This window comes from Vanacampus margaritifer, chromosome 20 (genome assembly GCF_051991255.1).
Source record: "Vanacampus margaritifer isolate UIUO_Vmar chromosome 20, RoL_Vmar_1.0, whole genome shotgun sequence".
Classification (NCBI taxonomy): Eukaryota; Metazoa; Chordata; class Actinopteri; order Syngnathiformes; family Syngnathidae; genus Vanacampus; species Vanacampus margaritifer.
This window is the reverse complement of record NC_135451.1, coordinates 8,704,726-8,724,749: the sequence shown is the minus strand read 5'-3', so window position 1 is coordinate 8,724,749 and position 20,024 is coordinate 8,704,726. Positions and strand designations below refer to the sequence as shown.

General features: G+C 39.0%; 1 protein-coding gene across 2 annotated transcripts in view; it reads left to right on the top strand.

The window, feature by feature from the left end:
* Window positions 1-20,024, top strand: part of LOC144040306 (partitioning defective 3 homolog) — a 284,979-nt gene that overhangs the window by 104,928 nt on the left and 160,027 nt on the right. The window contains exons 5-8 of one of the 2 annotated variants that reach the window (XM_077554418.1): window positions 1,165-1,296; window positions 13,839-13,942; window positions 15,117-15,200; window positions 19,188-19,313. In XM_077554418.1, coding sequence (XP_077410544.1) covers window positions 1,165-1,296; window positions 13,839-13,942; window positions 15,117-15,200; window positions 19,188-19,313 — 446 coding nt within the window. The remainder of the gene's footprint in view (window positions 1-1,164; window positions 1,297-13,838; window positions 13,943-15,116; window positions 15,201-19,187; window positions 19,314-20,024) is intronic. The other variant, XM_077554419.1, reaches the window with a different exon arrangement.

The window sequence follows — 20,024 nt, the reverse complement described above, 5'->3', positions numbered from 1 at the left end:
TTCTGTCTTCGTTTGCCGTCACGCTCCAAATCGAGCTCAGGTGCAAACTGTTTCCACTGATCATCCTTGAGACGTCGTTTAATTGGAGTGCAGCTGTGCTAAATCCAGTTCATTGGACATTAATTCAAAAGGCACACACATGACCATATAAGGTCCCACAGTTGACAGTGCATGTCAGAGCACAAACCAAGCATGAAGTCAAAGGGATGGTCTCAAGAAACAGATCTAGGGAAGTACCTTAACCTTATTTTTATTTTTGTCTCGTAAAGAATAGTTGAAATTTAATCAGTTAGTAAGTTATGTAGTCAATAAATTATTGTCGAATTTGTAGCTAAAAGATACTGTGTCAGCTATAACGTTCCAGAATGAAGCGTGCATATAAAACAGGGCGAGTCTGATTTTTACGATCGCTAATGCTCTGTTGATAGGACCACTTCTCTTCTTTGGTTTCATGACGTGTTGTGTTAATAAAGATTAGATGGTGAGGTGGTTGTCAGAGACTCATTTTAGTATAGTCACGTTTAAGGTTTAACAATGATGTCTGCACAGTTTCCTCTGGCGTGTCATGCCACATTTGACTCTAAGACTTGAAAGTGGTGCACTTTGTTGATTTCTCTCAGATAGCTTCAGTTCTTATTGTAATGTTCTCTGCTGCTCTTTTTTTTTTTTTAATTGTATTTGTTTAATTTGCTTTGGCATTTCTCAAGTTCTATAGTTAGTGACATAAATAGGAATCTGACTAGAGTTAAACCCCATAGCTGTCTTTTCATAGTTCAAGTTTTTTTCTATGATGGCCGTTACCCAGAAACGAGTAATTGCACTTTTCCCCCGGGGAGGGGGGGAAGCACACACCATAGTCCAACAAATTAGAGTTTGATCAAAATGGGTCATTTTGTTTTACACGATCCAATGCGCAAAGCCCTTTACAAAGCCCAATATTCACTTATTTTAAAGCTTGTTTGTTGGGGAGACAGTCTGTCCTAGGCTATTGAACTCTTCCTTTCAAATGACAATGATTACAACAAAATGGCAAGACTCATTGTGATCTGCATCTAAAAAATTATGATTCAGTCTTTGCTTTATCCACGCCCAGCAGAATCCCAATTCGAGTCACCACCGACTAATTTCAATTCTATGAGTTATAAACTATGCATTTCTTTATAGGGAAGGGGAGGCCATGCCTACCGGAGTCTTCCACGAGATGCAAGTGGCCGGGCCACTCAGTTTCAAAGAGAGATGACCAGATCGTCTCTAAGTGCAAACCACCCAATGGTGGACCGATGGCTTGATCGACAGGTATGGTGGTGTAGTCATTATAGGAAAATAGATAATGGATTTTAAAAGTGCTCTTTGTAAAATCACATTTACATTTTAGAAAGAACATTCATTAATGCTAATGATTGCTACTTTTGGGGAGTACTCCCTTCAATCAGAGGTGACAAATCCAGGTCCAGAAAGTAAAAACCTTGCCACAGTTTGGCTTTAGCCCCTTGTGCTAGCTAGCTAGCTCCCTATCAGGTAAACGAGCTAGCGAGGGAGCTCGCTAGCTAGCACCTAAAAACCCTGCCACAGTTTGGCTTTAGGCCCTTGTGCTAGCTAGCTAGCTCCCTATCAGGTAAACAAGCTAACTAGGGAGCTCGCTAGCTAGCACCTAAAAACCCTGCCACAGTTTGGCTTTAGGCCCTTGTGCTAGCTAGCTAGCTCCCTAGCAGGTAAACGAGGTAGCTAAAGAGCTCGCTAGCTAGCACCTAAAAACCCTGCCACAGTTTGGCTTTAGCCCCTTGTGCTAGCTAGTAAGCTAGCTCCCTAGCAGGTAAACGTGCAAACTAGTTAGCTAGCTCCCTAGCAGGTAAACGAGCTAGCTAGGGAGCTTGCTAGCTAGTAGAGATGGGAAAATGAAGCCTCATGAAGCACTTTTACTATTTTTTTTTTTACTCCTCTAGATGGTGCTCTTGGTTCAAATATAAAGGCTAGTGCAATGAAAATGTATTACATTTCCACTGCCTTTTTAAACCAATAGTGCCATCTAGAGGAGTCAAAAAATATCACAAGTGCTTCATGAGGCTTCATTTTCCCATCACTACTAGCTAGTACCTGGGGCGAACTGTGGCAGATTTTCACTTTCTGGACTCAGATTTTCCTCCTTTGCAAAATACATGCTCTATTGGGTTTAAATCAAGACATTGACTTGATCAGTTGATTTAAAAAAAAATAATAAAATAAAAATCCTTCTTTATATGTGAAGTAGCAGCATGAAATAGCGACATCACATCTGTAAAGTAGTCGTGCACTATTGGACTTTGCATACTTGTCTCCTCACTTCACACTTTCATGTTCTGCCTGCACTTTGCGATTGTCTCTCTAACAGCCAGCGGTACCGCTATTGCTCCATCTGTTGGGGTGGGCCATTTGGGTAGGAAAGTGTTCTATTTGAAAGTTATCAGAAGTGACAGAGACCTGTAGGCAGAATAGAAATGACCTCAGGGGGGGGGGGCACCTTGTGTAATGACTTGACAGCCTCACTTTGTCCTTACCACAGAAACCTGCTCTGAGCTGTGTAGGAGGGTTTTTATTTATTTTTTGACACATAGCTTCCTTTACCTTTAAGAAATGACCATATGAGTGTTAGTTAGTTGGGTCAGGAAAAATGTCCACAATATTGAACTTGTACACTGTGATGTAATTTTCAGTCGACGGCAAGTGGCAAAATGGCCATCCCTCTCATTGTTGTCGAAATGAGATGCATTGTCTAGAAACATTTGACGAAAATCACAGTGGCAAGGTAACTGAAGAAATAATCAAGTCAAATGTAAAATACGAAATTCTCTCTTTTCAATGTCCAGAAGCCAGAAAATGACCGAGAGAAACACAATGTTTTTTTTCTTTTCTAGTTAAGCATTAAAGATTCACCAAGCAAACACAAATTGGATTCTGCAGACGTTCCCCCATTACCTCAGTCAAATTTTGTTGTTTTGCTTCCTAGCTTGTAAGGAAATATTATATTTAAAACACCACAAATAACTTAATCATTATACTACGGAAGAGGATTAGGGCCAGTGAAGAGAAAGAAAAAAAAAAGTTTGGCAGGATTCTGGATTTATTCTCAGCATTCTGAGATGAAATTCTGAATTCTCACTTTTAAAGTCAAAATTGTGACTTTAATTACAGAATTGTGACTTTAAATGGAAAAATTTGACTTTAATCTTAGAATTCTGACTTTAAAGTGATAATTCTGACTTTAATCTCAGAATTCTGACTTTAAAGTGATAATTCTGATTTTAATCTCAGAATTCTGATTTTAAAGTGATAATTCTGACTTTAATCTCAGAATTCTGACTTCCCCCAACAATACATAGCTCTACGTCACAAAGTCAGAATTCTCGCTTTAAAGTCAGAATTCTGAGATTAAAGTCAGAATAAAGTGAGAATCCTGCCAACCCTTTTTTTTTGTATATTCACTGGCCCTAATCCTCTTTGTACTACACAGTAGTTTAGTATGTGCTCATAATACTTGCATAAAGTAAACAGTTCAGAGCAGTAACCATGCTTAGTTTTATATAAATGTGTGTTTTCAATATTCTTTGACTTGCCTAATAATGATGATAAATATATATATTTGTTAGCTGTCCAGTTAAAGTACTTGAGGATACAAAAAATGTGGTTAGCAATTTAGAGATGATACATCGGCCTTACTCCTTAATATATTTCTGCCCCCAGTTATATAAAATATGTGGGAACCGCATGCAATGCAATCATCTGAACCGTTCAGGTGCACATGCACAAAAACACCATATAAGCAAGCTGCTTTTGGCCTCATGTAAAATGATTCCACAGCTAGGAGACTACAGGGTGTCCCAAAAGTCACCATATAAAATTTTTTTTTCATTTTTTTTTTCATTTTTTTTTTTTTTTTACTTCCAGTGCAGCTCTTGGGATAGACTCTCCCTGACTTTGTGCAAACGCCTACTCTAGGAGTTCGGTGTTGTCATCAGCGGTGGTATTAGCAGGTCTTCCACAAACTCGCCATTGATAACATGGATTGTATGATGCGTTGAGGCTTACAAAGGTTCATTCTGTAGTGATATTGCCAATATGGCCTCAGGTTACCCTTACCCTACCATACCCTTATCTTGTTTTTGCCCCCCCCCCTCTTGTTTCGATCCAAATGCTACATTGGGTGCAGAGTCCTCTCCGCACTGCTGCTTGTTAACGCACTAATTCTTGATTAGAGTTCATGTGTTCGGCTTCTCTGATTTGCCCCGTGGAGTGAGAAATCACTTTCTCAATGAGAATAATTGAACAGGGCGGTGCCAGCTCATTACCCACAAATCATTGGGAGACGGGGCACCTTTAGTTGCAGACAATGATGACTTTGGGGAATAAAAGTGGGGTGGCCTGCCTGTATCCAAACCAGCATGGACAGCAGTGAACAGATCTCATCTAATAATACAATTAGCATTTGGTAAAAGTATTCATTCAGTTTTGATGGGTTAGTAAATCAGATTATATTTAGTTTTTTTGTTGTCTCTCAAATTTTCTTTTTTGATATCACCACACAATCCCTTTCTCCAAAGTGAGTCAAATCGGTCCACTTCAACTCAATGAGGTCCGGTATACTTTCCTCACTTTTTTTTTATTGGTCCCATTAGGGGGCAAATGCTTTTAAGTTGCCGAAGAAATATAATAAGGCCCCGGCCGACAATAAACATCCATTTCATGAAGCCGAAGAGAAACATGATAGGACTGCCTCACCATTGTGACCTGAAAGGCGCATTTCATTTGCATCGCCTGCAGTACAAAAGTGGTCACAGTTGGATGCGAATGGGTCGAAATGAGCTGCTTTTTTCGCAACAGAGTGGATAGAAAGGAAGTATCTAGAGTGAATCTGAGAGAGATGGATTGAGATGCTATCTTTAGCAGTCTCTCTACCAATGGGAATGACATATAGTGGATATAGCATGAAATTTGCCAATGAATTGAAGAGAAAGGAAATAAATGTGAAGTGTCACAGCGTTGCATGCTCACATTATCTGTAAAGAAGCCACACGAATTCCAATGAATTGAAAAGGGTGCAGGTATGTTCTATTGTGACGTTGCATTGGCAATAGGGATGTAACGATAACGGCAATATCGTGATATCGCGATATTGAAATTGCCATGATGTCATCTTCATGTAAAGATATTAAAAGCAGCACATCTGTTATTTCACTTTTAGAGTTATGAAACTTTGACTTAGCAATTTTTATGTTCCGTATACAGTATATGTAATTGTTTGCTCATTTGTAGTATAGTTTCATTTTCAAACAAGAAATTACTTCAAGCGCATGACAAAGCCAATTAGATTATTGCGGATACCGGATGAAATAATTTTCAGTCATTAGATGATGCTGTTTTAACTTGAATTGTATTTCCTATTTATTTTTCCCTCTTACCCTTGATACCCTAAATCTGGAGTGCCCAACTTATCGAGCGCGGCTGACTGGTAGACCACACATTGCTCCCAAGTTGACCACAAGGGGGTTTGGGAGGGGGAAGAAGTGCGGGTTTTGTGTATGTGTGTTTTTATAATTGTTAGTTATTGCAGTGGATATTTTGCCGTGACCGGCAACAATCCTGCTCATGCTATTTTGTCGTGAACATTTCTGATTGGTCAGGCGCCGGACGGTCATGCGCTGGATGTGGTTTCTTCCTCACTTCACCCCCTTCTGTCTTTTTTTTTTTTCATTTTTGTTTTGCCACCAAAGTTGGGCTACTACTGTCATTAATTACTAGGATTGCCAGCCTAACCGTAACCCTAAGAGCATGTAGGCTGTGTAAAGAAATTGTAGTTTAAAAAATAAATACAAAAAAGAGCTGGACTCGAACCCGAGACCTCACACTTTTGGAGTGACCGCCTTTGTTATACAACGAGCTTGTTCACATTCCCTGCCACAGAATTTGTACTTATGGTTATCACGCGATTCACGGCAAAATAGCGCCAACACTTCATATTAAAAATTTATATATTTTTTTTCTTTTTAAAAGGAAAAACACTCACTTCCTGTCCCTTAAAATGCAGTGATGAGCTGTGTCAGCGGCCCAGATTTTTAGCTCACTAGTCAGTGCTCTGCGCTCCCAAACTGGTTGCTGTCCGGGTTCAATCCCCGAGTTGGGTGGACGCTGCTGGTTACACATAGCCACCGCCAATGCATATCTGTGATTCTTGGAGCAAAAAAACATCTGCAGCCTTGCCCTAAACCCTTCACATTTTCTCTTGATATCAGATTGTGGAGAAAATTCGACCCACATTTCACTTCACCCCACTAGATTGCTGTGGCCCTGTCAGAGGATTTGGGGACTTCTTTTTGACTCCGGCTCCTCATTACCCAAACACATCTTTTCATTTAACCCCGTCAAAAAAAAAACAGACATGGCCAAATGGCTTTACGTCGCTCTCTCATCCGAGTCTCAGATTCCAATTAAAACCCAAATAGCAGGACCACCACACCTTGAGTCTCTTCACTTCCATTACAGCCACCTGCTCAAATAAGACGGCAAACATTGATCTGGGGAATAGACTGTTGAGCTCCATAATCACCGGCTGAAATGTGTACCATCGGTTTACTTTCTTCAATAATTCATTGTTCAACATGAGCCATCTCATGGTCTCTCCCTCATTTATCAAATCCTGATGTTCAGTGACTTTAGGACTGAGGTCCAAATATCGTTAAAGTTAGAATGAAATGCTGTTTTTCACATTCCATTTTATTTTCACCGTTGACATAATTACTCGATGTAATATTTGTGAGTTCACTTGGCAATTTGGCAGTGTAGTGATGTGTGATTTTTATTCAGTGGAAGAAAAATGTATCAACTACATTTCATATCTAGACTATGTGCACTCCCATTGAAATTAACATCACTGATTCACTGACGCTCACTGACCTTCACAGCATAAAAGATGGATTCAATGTTCTAAGCAGTGGAAAGCAGACTGTCCTCCCTCTTAATAAGCTCAAAATGATGATTAATCTCCCAGAAGCACCACCAAGCCCCTTTTTAATGCACTTTTAAAGACTCTGGATTCAGAGGAGTCCATCCGCTCCGAACATCCTCACCACCATAGGATTACCTCTTCGGATCACCTCTCCGTCACCTCCGTCAGGTGTCTAAAAACATAATATGCTTTTTGAAGTTTTCTTTCATACATCAGAAAGCCTAAATCTGGCTTTTATACTGATGTGAAGCGCTATTTGAATGTAAATAAGTCTCTACTGATTCACTTTTAAATGTAGTACATGCTCTGGATAAAACCCTGCAATGATAACTCAATTTTCACATACCCCCACCCCCCCCCTGTAATATGGAGGGCCAAAACTAAAAATAAATAAATGACTAAATAAACAAAAAAAAAAGGAATAAAAGTGAAAATAAAAACGGATATAAAAATAGAATAACTTTTTTTAATATATATATATATATATATATATATATATATATATATATATATATATATATATATATAAGCGGTGTCAAACGATTTTAATCAGATTAATCACATCTTCGAATTTTGATTAATCACTTAACAAAAAAGGCTTTTTAATCAACATTTTTCCTGCCAAATTTTAAGAGCACCAAGTTTTTTGTTAATTATTTTGACATTTAATGTTATTAGGACGTCTTCCAAAAAAAAAAAGTATTTACTGCACACGGTCATCTTCCTCTTTTTCTCATCAGTTAATTACTTGCATAATTTAAAGTGGGGAAAAAAAATGACCCCAATATTTTGACATGAACAAATATTATTAATGTGATACGCAAAAAAATTATTAAATGCTTTACTTTAATGCATGTAATTATGTTTATTGCTCAAACACAACCTGTGCAACCTTAAACGTAGCCATCCGCTGTCACGCGAAAGGATAATGCGATTAATCTGCGTTAATTCATGATTAATGCGATCATTTTTTGTGATTATCTTTGACAGCACAAAAAAAAAAAAAAAAAAATATATATATATATATATATATATATATATTTTTTTTTTTAACATACGTATTTATTTTTAATTTGGGCAGTTTGGGTTCTCCATGTGTAGAAGCTCTCCTGTTCAAGAGTGCTTTAGGTCTTCTGCCACCGTTATTGATGAGTCTTGGTCACTCTGCCTGCTTAGGGTTCTGTTATTGACCTGGTGATTGATTTAAACCCTCATAATTAGCTGGCCAAATGATATTATAGTGCAATTTACTAAGACAGTAGGCAAAAGCACAGATAAGTGTGTCATTGATAGATCAGTCCAGACCTGATATATAAAACAGGCTCTTGCGGATGCTTTATTCAAAAGACCAAGATTGCCTTTCAGGGAAGAAAAATGCAAAGATTTTGCACAAGACCACAAGGACTGGAGAATTGATGCTCGAGAGGAAGATAAGCGTCCTTTTCGCAAATGTTCCACAAACATTGCTGTCTGTCTTTTAACCTTCCCTTCCATCTACATGCCACTATTCTGTTCCCTGATGTGGACAAATGCAGCCTCACATCTCTGATTTAATTATCTTAACTGCATTAGGAACCTGTCTGTCTCTGTAATTTGCCTGAAGTAAATCCTCATCAGAACATTTGCAAGCCAGACACACTTTCCACATCAAATGCAGACAGATTTTAATTTGGTTGAGGTTGCAGAGGGGAGTAGCCAAAGCATAAAGCTAATTTGATATACTGTAGCTTTGATTCTCTGACTACACAAACAAAGCTTGGATGTTATGTTTTATGCACTGGGGGGTTCAGTATATTGCTTTAGGACACTTTGACAGGGTCACAAGGGCTCAGGTTTGAAACCATAACCACACTGAGCCATGCTGCCAAAGTAGTTTTTTATCAAAAAGATGAAACGAAATGTTCAACGTAATCTACTGACAAAAAATATACTCGGGTAAAATGATTTTCCTGACTTAAACGTTGACATTTTTTGTTGACTGAAACTAGACAAATACAATTATATTTTCTTGGACTAAAATAAAGACTAAAATGCTATTTTTATTTTATAGTTGACCAAAAATTGACTAAATAAAAATGGGATGAGAAAAAACTGAGACTAAATTTTTAAATGGCTGATGAAAATTAACAGTAGTGCTCACATATTCGTAAGAGATCTCAACCAACTTTGCAAAAACAGTTGAACATTTGTGAACATTTTATTTCAACACAACACACTGAATTGGCCATCAGCTTAAATCACAATAATTAAAGGTGATGGGGAACATCCTTGGACAACCACTAAATTCTTGTGTTCAGGGTAAATTGATCATTATGACCCTTTCATCCACTGATCAGCTTTCCTCTTTGCTAATCCTCACAAAAGGCTTTCTTTTGTCTGACATCAATATAACTTAGTGTCGAGTTACTTTTATATATTGGTTGTTTTAATGGTGATGTGGTACGATAAGCCAGCAAATTTGGAAGGGTTAAGGATGTTGGAAATAGGATGGGACTTAACCCAATCATGGAGGCCATTTTGGTCGCTAATTTAGCTTTAATGACAGTACTCGTCTGGATTTGAGTGATACAAGATCCAGCAGGGGATTTTGACGGTGACACAGCATGGAAGATTCTATCCCGTAAAACAGTGGTTCTTAACCTGGGTTTGCACGAACCCCAGGGGTTTGGTGAGTCAGTCTCAGGGGTTTGGCGGAGGTCAAAAGTCAGCCTTGAGTACTATTTATTTGAAAAACCTAGTAAAGTTTTTCCACTCAGTAATTTTAAGTCAATTTTACAAGGAGAGCTTTGAGTACATTTTACCAGTTTATTTAAAAAAAACAAAAAAGCTTACTGAAGTGTTGAGGAACGGACTCATAATCTTCTACTTGGGAGACAGCCACTCTACCACTTGACCCATGCCGTTTGTATAGTGGATACAGGATTGCTGGTGTGTCCAAAATGAGACCAAAAACTGGTCTCTTGGAGTAGCAAGGATTCCTCCTGACACCATCAATATACTAACCCACAGCAGGATCAAGTGGTAGCGTGGCTGTCTTCCAACCTGAAGGTTGTGAGTTTGTTCCTCAACCGTTGAGTAATGTTAAAATAAATGTATGTAAGTTATCCAATATTTACTCTTTTAAGCATTTATTCAGTTGTATAAACTTGTTTGAATGATGTGAGTTGGAGTTATCTGTGAGGAGAGCAGAGCCCCGTGGGAAGGATGCCCCTGCAACTGCAAAACAGGAACTTTGCCGTATGACAAGACAGCGGCTGAAACACTTAGCGGATGAACTTTGACTGTTGAAACATTCAGCGCTGAAGAAAGACACGTCTGTATTATTATCTGCACAATGACTTGAATGTTGCTGCTGTGTGTTCCCCCTTCCCTTTAGAGCAGAAACATATGTGTAAACTAGGGGACATTCTATTAAAAAGAGAGGATTCGGCGGAATGTGCCTCAGAGCGGGTAGGAGATTGTAATCTGTACACATCTCTGTCCGTTCTCCTCGCGAGTAAAAATAATCTAAGTCTCCTGTTTTATCTAAATGTTCTAGGTTGACTGAACCTAAGTAGCTTTTTTTGTTGCTGTTTTAAATAAACTGATAAAATGTACTCAAAACTATCCTTGTAAAATTTACTTTGAATTTCTGAGTGAAAAAACGTTACTTTTTCAAGTAAATACTACTCTCTTTTTGTGTGTCTGTTCAATCAGTTTTTGGTGAGGTCCAATACCCCCAACAAGGTTAAGAACCACCGTTTTAGAATATCAAAATGCTGGAGGGCCTTAACTGGGGCTACTCATATTTCTGATGAGGCTTTAGCACACACCCTTAGTGCCGGAGTAGCGCTATTCCTGATAAAAACTAAACCCCCCCGTTAAACTGTGTGTTTAAACATAAAATGCTGTCTCAAAGAACAATTCAAGTGTTGGTAATTGCTTTGTGGTGTTAAAGGAGCCTTAATTGGACTATTAAGAGTTATTACAAGCAGATTGTCTTAGTACATCGGTGCCAGAGTGCATCACAATAGTACTGTGATGTCCTGTATGTGCTTTTTATGTTATACAGTGTTTAGTCTAACTGCAGCCCTGCTGGCGCTGCAGTTATGTTTATTCCCTTTCACCTCTCTACCTCCCCCTTAGACAAAAAAAAAACAAACTTTCCACATGTAGCCATTGTTTGTTGCCATTAGCTGGTTTACAATATAAGGTACATTTGAGATAACCCAGTTAAACTAATATTTTCAACCTGTCCGATCAGGATGGAGGTGAGGGTGTGTCTTTGTACATCTTTCAACAAGTCCGTGCTTTACGTCAATTGCTTACTTCCTCGAGTTTTACATGAAGTGAAAACATCCATTGTTCATTCCAAGACATTTCAACATCCTGCTCTTTGGCCTCCATTGTTCTACTTGGCACAGACTGGTCATTATAAATGAACGGAATGGTTTGACAGAGAGGCCCGTTCAACGTATGAAGTCGTCCCATGCACATACACGCATGTGGACTTTAGCCCTTGGGGGGGCAGAAACCCACCATTCTTCGTGACCTTTCACACTTTCCTTGTTAAGCCGTTGATGCCAAAGACGGGCTCAGGAGGGAGCCTTCCTCCTCCCCAGCTCCCCTAACAGCGACATGTTGTACTTGGCCATTGCTAATGGCACAACACACACACACACTCACGTACGCACTTACAGTGGGTTTCCTTTAGCGTATGAGCTGGTTGGAGGGTGACAGCTCCTCAACACACAGTCTTTGTCCCATCCCCCAAAGTGGACTTTATTATAAATGTGAGTGTATGTGTGCGCATGCCAGACAGCTGCTACCTACTCTTCCTCCTCTCAGCTTTCTAACCTGCCAACCAATTTGAAGGTAACAAGACTTTGCACTTTGCGGCTTTGTCTCATTCACTCCCTCTCTTGCTTTTCTCACACTCACCCTTCCTCAATAAAGCCTTGACCCGCACATTCTGCTTTTCCTTCCCAATGCCTCAGATGTGGTGGATTTTATAGGTGTCCAGAATTGATCTCTAACCCCTCCCTACTCTATTGGATAAAGGAGGTTGCTGGGCAAGTTAGAATGGAGGTTTATTAGGGACAAGCAAGAAGGGCAAAAGAGCAAGCCTGGACTGAGTGCTACTGCAATCTGAAAAGCCTTGTTGTTTTCCCCACTCCACTGGTTACCATGGGACCAACAGGGTGCTAAAAGCACTCAAGGGAAGGGAGAAATGGAGGGTATGGAAAGGAGATATACACAAAGAACGGGAGAGGTGGTGGAGAGTTGAAGGAGAAAGAGGTGAATTTATTTTTAGGCTGTCGCTCATGCTGTCACTCAGTGCTCAGTAAAGACGCACAATAAGCACATGTTGACATTTGGTAGAAGGTGATGGTCACCTTCTGCCTCAGGTCACAAGGAGACTCAACCGTCATTGTGTTGCTGAGGGAGTCAGCAGCTCTATCTATCTATCTATCTATCTAGGGTCACTAGCCATATTAGCTCGATAGCTAGAGTTAGGGTCACTAGCCATATTAGCTCTATAGCTAGAGTTAGGGTCACTAGCCATATTAGCTCGATAGCTAGAGTTAGAGTCACTAGCCATATTAGCTCGATAGCTAGAGTTAGAGTCACTAGCCATATTAGCTCGATAGCTAGAGTTAGAGTCACTAGCCATATTAGCTCGATAGCTAGAGTTAGAGTCACTAGCCATATTAGCTCGATAGCTAGAGTTAGAGTCACTAGCTAGATAGCTAGAGCTAGATAGAATCACTAGCTAGATAGCTAGAGCTAGATGGTCACTAGCCATATTAGCTAGATAGCTAGAGCTAGATAGAGTCACTAGCTAGATAGTTAGAGGTAGAGTCACTAGCCATATTAGCTAGATAGCTAGCTAATAGATCTATAAATAGAAGCTAGTTAATAGATAGATAGATAGATGCTAGATAGTGTGCATCAGAGTTGTGGAATTTATAACTCAAATGTAAAATATTCCCTTTGAGTTGCATTTTCCTCTATTTGTTCCTATGAGAGAGTTCCGTTTTGAGATGTATTTGGTAATTCCCTGTGGAGGCCATGTCCTTTCTCCACTTCATATCTATGCATGAAAATAGCCAGCCCACCTCAGGGGCCTTTCTAAAAAGCTTTGCGAATAATGGCCGCACAGGCAAACCAGGACTTTAACTGACATGCAGCATAATTAAAGGTGGGCCTGACTTGATGACAGATTCATTTTCATACTGGACGCTTGGAGAAGGGAAGCCATTGGGCAGGTCAGGTTAGCGGAGGTCCAACGGTAGACTCCTCATCCGACTTTATCTACCAACTCGAATAAATAAAGAGGGGGTGAGTCACTTTGCATTACCCCTGTACATCGGCAACGATACCCTCAATTTCCATAAAAACAGAGAGCCAAGACCTTTTCGGAAGTGTTTGACATTTCAGGAAAAAGAGAGAAATAGGAGGGTAGATGGGGAAGAAATGTGCTGGAGCAAATTGTTTCTTTAGGATGCAACATTATGTCTGAAGGTTGACAAGCTCAAACACACATAATTAAAATGGCTCCCCCTTTTTTTCCCACCGAAACAAAATATCGAGTTCATTGTGCTTGTCAGTTGTTGATTAACCTCAAGCTACTTTGCCGTAACCATATATTATCAACAATTATTCCCTATGTTATTAAATGTCTCGCTCCCTGAAAGTTTCCTGCTATAGAGGCTCTTACTTGTTCCAGCAGGTAATTGATTTAAAAGCCAGTGCAGATAAAAACACTACCGAACAGCACTAATGACAGAATGAAAAAGTATGGGAGAGTTATCGTCTTTTTTTGTTTGTTTTTCACAAGGGCATTTTTTTTTAAATTGTTTTTTTCTTCTTATGTTTTTAGGAGGAGGAAGAGGCAAGGCGAACACATGAACAAAGAATTGAAAGGATAGAGCCAGTGGGAAGAGCTGACTCCTCATTGGACCATTCACCAGTATTAAGTCTCGAGTGCGTGACCTCCATTCTATACCTTTTAAAAAATATATATAAATTTTTATTATTTTTGTTTTATATTTTTAATTCTTGTAATTTTTTGTTTTGTTACAAGTTGTTTTCAATTTTTGCATTTATTATTATTATTATTTAATTTGATTTCAATTTATTTCATATTTCATCATGATTTTGTTCAAAATTTTTAACAAATATTTGATAATAATAATAACTTGATAATTTTACAACTTTAACATTTTGAAGGGAATTATTATTATTAATAATTAATTTTATTTAAATGTATTTTATATTTCATTATGATTTTTTTCAATTTAATCATTTAAAAATATATATTTTTTAGCTTGTGTTGTATCTGTTTATTTTTTTTAACAAAGTTCCTGACTTGATAATTTTACAACTTTAACATTTTGAAGGTAATTATTATTATTAATTAATTAATTTTATTTACATGTATTTTATATTTCATTATGATTTTTTTCATTGAAAAAATATTTATTTATTATTATTTTTATTTTTAGCTTGTGTTGTATCTGTTTTTTGTTTTGTAAAACAAAGTTCCTGACTTGATCATTTTACAACTCCAACAAATTAATTCCTCGTACCAAGCGGATTTGGCCCCTAATTTGTGATGTTTGTTTATTATGTAAATTAGGAAGCCATCCTATAAACTCCTCTTAACTACTGTGTTTTATACTCAACATCTCAAAGCCAGAACTGCATTTGTAAAAACCACTGAATGAAGAACTAAAACACACTCACCACTTGAGAATGACAAGACAGGCTCGAGGCACCGTGGTCACTTGTATTCATTTGTCTCCTTGTCTTTATCTGCACAAATTAACCCCCCCCATGATTTGCACATTTTTCAATTAGTCTGTTTTCGTTTCTACACCAATTAGATTTTATCACTTAAATGGAGTCTCCATTTGAGGCCATCGTCGACCCAGAGTTTCACTGGCGTGACTTTCGTAATAGATGACTTTGCATCGACAATACAAACTACCACCGGCAGTCCATGCTAACCTCCACCTCTCATAAATTCCATCAGCCAGTCATGTTGACTACCATGCTTTTCTAAAATCATGTAATTTATGTGTTTATTATTCCATGCATGTCTCCCTCCACATCCTGCCTCCCCCGTCGTCTCACCCCATCCATCATCATCTTGCAGAGCCATGCTCAAGCCAGTTGAGGTGTCCAATAAAGGAGGGCCCCTGGGGATCCACGTGGTGCCATTCAGTTCGCAAGATGTCAGGTAAAAAGATGGAGTCTTGGCATACCTAACTAGCAGAGGTTTTTGAATTACTTTTCGTCAATCAAAGGTTGTATATTTACTTTGACTTTATTTGAGTTTTCTCTGCCAAGAGATAACCCGCCTCAGCCCACAATATTTCTTTTCGCACAACTTGGACGGCTCCCAATGGGAAAGCGAATAGACTCAAGTAATTTTACTCTTGACTGCACAGTTTTTAAAGGCTTGTTATGTTTCTTTTCTATTCTAACCTTTGTCCTCAATCACAATAATATCTGCTCAGCCTTGAAGGTGATTCAGCTTTCTGCCTTGCATTTTTTTTTTTTTTTTAAAAAACCAATGCATACTGTCACTGACAGAGCAGCGTATCCAAGTTCATGGTTATTCCAGCAAAAACATAAAGGACGGTGGACGCGGCCAAATGTAATCAAACTAAAAGCATGCCCATAACACTAATCCACGCTGCTCGCCAAGGCAGAATCAAGGTGAATGTGACTACTCAGCTCCACGGAACGTGAGACGGGGGAAATGAGTTGGAAAGACAGAGCAAGGAGATGAAGTGGGATGACATTTGAAGTAGAGGGGCGTGGCCGTCATGAAGATTGGATACTGTATGTGTCATTTCTTTGGTGGGGGTGGGGGGGGGGGGGGACTAATCCCATTGCGGCGCATAAGCAAGTGTTGGGAAACTATATTTAGGTTTGATCTATTGTCATCGCTGCCCTCAGAAGCTGTGACACCTTGAAATATCCTGTGTCAGAAGAGCAAAATAAGAATTCATTAAATATTCATGTCACGGGTAGGGTTGACCAGAGTTCCCGTTTCAGTTCCCGGGACAGTCCCATTTTGAGTCTTGGGCATCCTGGTGGATTTCACCAACTCCATTGTTTTGTCCTTTTATTGCTCAGGTCTCGTTTTTCTTTCATTGCGTTTTTACCATGTGTCATAGCAAATAATACAATAAACCCATTAACTAATTGACTGCCAGCCATTTTGGTTTGAATCCTTAGACAGATTGCAGTTCAAGTGTTATTTTTATTCATTTGTGTTTCAACTATAATTAATACTTAGCAATTTTCACATAATTTATCTTCATAAGCATTCAGCTTAGCATTTAGCTATTAGCATTCAGCATTCCGATGCAATTTCTGCAGAAATTGCACTTTGTCTAGTACTCTAGTACTGGATTTTGACTGATTTTGCAAGTCCCACAGAATATCGTGTTCTATTGCTATAAAAAAAAGGAACCTACCAAAAGAGAGATTAGCGTCTCTTCTTTCATCAGAAAAAAAAGTATATTTGTATCTGTATCCGTTTTGCAGCAATTCTCATTAGAATATAGTCACGTTTTATCATTATTCACGTTCCTGTTGAAAACACTGGCAAAAAGAGCTTGTTGCAACTTGGCCCTGGCTGATCTTATATCGCTTATCTCTGCTGCTACCTGCTGGCTGTTTTTTTTTTTTGGTAATAATTACCATTGCTTTAAGCCACCTAATCATGTGAGAAGCTGCATCAAAGCCTTCTGTATGCTTTCATTTCCAGTTGACATCAAGTAGTAAAATGGCTGGATGTTAACAGATAGATTTTGCTGTTTAATTCATTATTCAAATTCCACAAATGCAATATCATTCATAATGTCGTCTTTAGACTAGTAGTGGCACATAAAACATATTGTGAAGAACATTTTTGGGTTGACTTTCCTTTCAATGAGCTTTTTTTGATAACTTTTCTTCCATAGTATAATGCTAATGGACCGGCCCCTTTCCTGTTAGCATAAGATGCATTAGGCTCAATGGTCTGTCATTAGTGTCTCGACTACAACCACAGGGGTCAGACAGCAAGCAAAGCCGGACAGCAAACACAAAAACACAAATGATCCAACCACAGCACTTATCATTCTGCTTGACTGCATTTACATTAAGTGACGAGTCAAACAAGCAAGGAATATACAGCGCTGTATTCCTTGTTCTTCTACATCTAACGAATTCACAGAGTTGAAGGATGCCATTTAGGTCAAACTTTTAATACTCAAATTGAGAGGGTGTCTGTATATTACCATCATCACCATAACAGTGTGTAGACAAAATCATCTTAAAAACAAATTAAATTGTTTCCCCTGATCAATGATTAAAGTCTCCTGTGTTTGTTTCCCCAAGTCATTAAGGTTTGCCGATGCTGTAGTCTCCATGTGGGCAACACATTGTTTTTAAACTGCCAACACTTATTAAGATGAGGCACAATCATGTCTGCTTCCAAGGCGCACACAATTACTCTTGTGTTCAACACAGTTAAGATGACCTGACAACGTGGTATCAAACTGTGAGGATGACGATAGGGCCTCTTTTGAGCCTTAATTTTGCTTGAGTGTAATTGTGTACCCCCAATGAAGGGCTGAGATGAAACCACCATGTGAACGTGGATGCCCATATTATGAAGCCAATTAGGGCAATGTTCTAAGCGTGGCCTGTTTTGCCTGACATGCTAAAGAGGTCTGAAAAGCTACCCTTGACATCCCTTTTAAGAAAGGGTCACAGTTTCTTTTTTTTTTGGAGAGCTCAGTGTTATTCATTCGGCAGCCTTCCAGAGTCAACATGTCACCTGAAACCTGTTATAAATCCCAGACCCATCACCTCAACCGGATACTTCAGAGTCCCGCCAGAGTTGCGAAGTTGTCAGGAGACCAGATGAAGGATCAAAGGAAAGAAAGATAAAACAAAGTGAAATCCAGCAAGAACCAGACACCACCTACCACCCACAGAGTTACAAAAACAGAATTTTTCACCAACCCCACAAACATCTAAATTCCAACAGGTTAGGGAGACCTCCAGAGACCAGAAGAAAGACTAAAGGAAGGAAGGATAGATGAAGCAGAGTGATATCCACAAACACCAGCCTCCACTGATTCAGCAACCAGTCGGAGAAGAAAATTATTTTTGAGTTTCAGTAGATGCCGGTGTGGTGGATCTGTCATGCAATAGAACCTCCACAGAAGAGGATAGCCGTTGACCTCGGCCCGACAAGGCAAGCACGGCCTCCCAGGGTCCCCCTGCCCTTGACATCTGTCGGGTTCAGTCAACCTAGAACATTTAATGAACAATCGACAAGGACAAGAGACATAGATTATTTTTACTTGTGAGGAGAACGGACAGAGATGTGCTCAGTTATAACCTCCAACCCGTTCTGAGGCAACCTCTCCCGAGCCCTCTTTTTCTTTTTTGTTTTTACAGGGCGCTTCAACAACAAAATGTTTCAGTCCTTATCTTGTGATAAGGGCACGGTTCCTGTTCTGCAGCTGCAAGAGCATAAGTCATGCTTTGCAATACTGTAAGAGTAAATATGGGATAACTTATGTACATTTATTCTAACAACATCCCTTTTAAGAAGGGTCACATTTTTGACAAGTGGCTGTTTTCGAGTCCAGTGAAGACCCTGACATTTGAAATGTTTGTTTTCGACTACACCCCAAAACTCAGACCATAGGCTGGACAAGAGCATTTGATTTTGTTGTTGACGGTAAGCGTGTACAAAAAGTCTCTTACAAATGGTTATCCCCGGAGGAGCTCACTTGTGTATTCATTTGTAAGCAGAATTGATGGGATGGTATGTAAAAAAATAAAGGTAGCCTTTTAAAAGGGATTGCTGAGATGGCGCTAACAAGGGAGCGCTTAGATATTTATTACAACATCAGCGTCTCTCAGCGTTAAGCTCCGGTGATAGCAACATTCACTGTTCTCTCAGAAGCCACAAGATTATCGCTTTTAGTTTTTGTTCCGTATTGCCTTTTCACAAACTGCCCTGTCATTCCAGTAGGCCTCAAGACAGTATGGGTGTGCAAAATGAACGATAGCACCATATATTAGTCAGCAAAACAGCGTATTTCCAGGCCAAGGAAAAACTTTGTACAGTTGAATAATGTTGAGGGCAAAACACAAGAATGATAATTCTCAATGATGTCTTATTTCCGATCTGTTGTGCGATTCTTTCCAGGACGCAGGGCTTGCTCGTCAAGCGTCTGGAGCGTGGAGGCAAGGCGGAGCAGGAGCATCTCTTCCAGGAGAATGATTGCATTGTTCGGATAAACCAGGGAGATATACGGAATCTTCGCTTTGAACAGTAAGCTGTTATTATTTTGGTCATACCTCACATTTTACCTGTACTTTATTATGATACTTACACGAGTATTAACTGTAGTTTTTAATGGTCTGCATCTCTACATAAAAGGCGATTCGATACGGTTTTTGATACATGGGGTGCAAAAAGATCGACGGTCCGATATGGTACGGTGCAGTTTGACACAGTGTACAAGGCAATTACTTTTCTTCTTCTAAGATACTGTATATCTCTCCAGTAAAAATGATTTGATACCTATCGCGATATATTTCAGAGTGGAACGATTACATTTGGTTCAGTTCAACGCACGCACGTTTTTTGAATCACAAAACGATTCAAACCGGAAAACCCCCTAGTTTTACTTCTTTACTTTAATATGACTGTTTCTTTATTTTGTACTAACTTATAGTCTAAAATGGAAGACAGAGTAGGTTTGCTATTCTTTAAGACCAACATCATCTAGGTTTGACCTGCCGATCGTAAAATTTTTCCGATCCCAATTTTTTCATAACAAGCACCTTCAGTGTTCCAATCTTGTTTTATTTTAAAACGTTGAAAAATATATCTGTGAAATAATGTTTTTTTTTTTTTAAGTGCACGTGAAGAAGTTCTTGCAAATAAAAATGAACTATTTTACTGCCAAAAACGTTAAATGACGTTTAGTAAAAACCTACGGAGGGCCGCCAAGGACGTTAAAAGACGTTCTCCAATTTT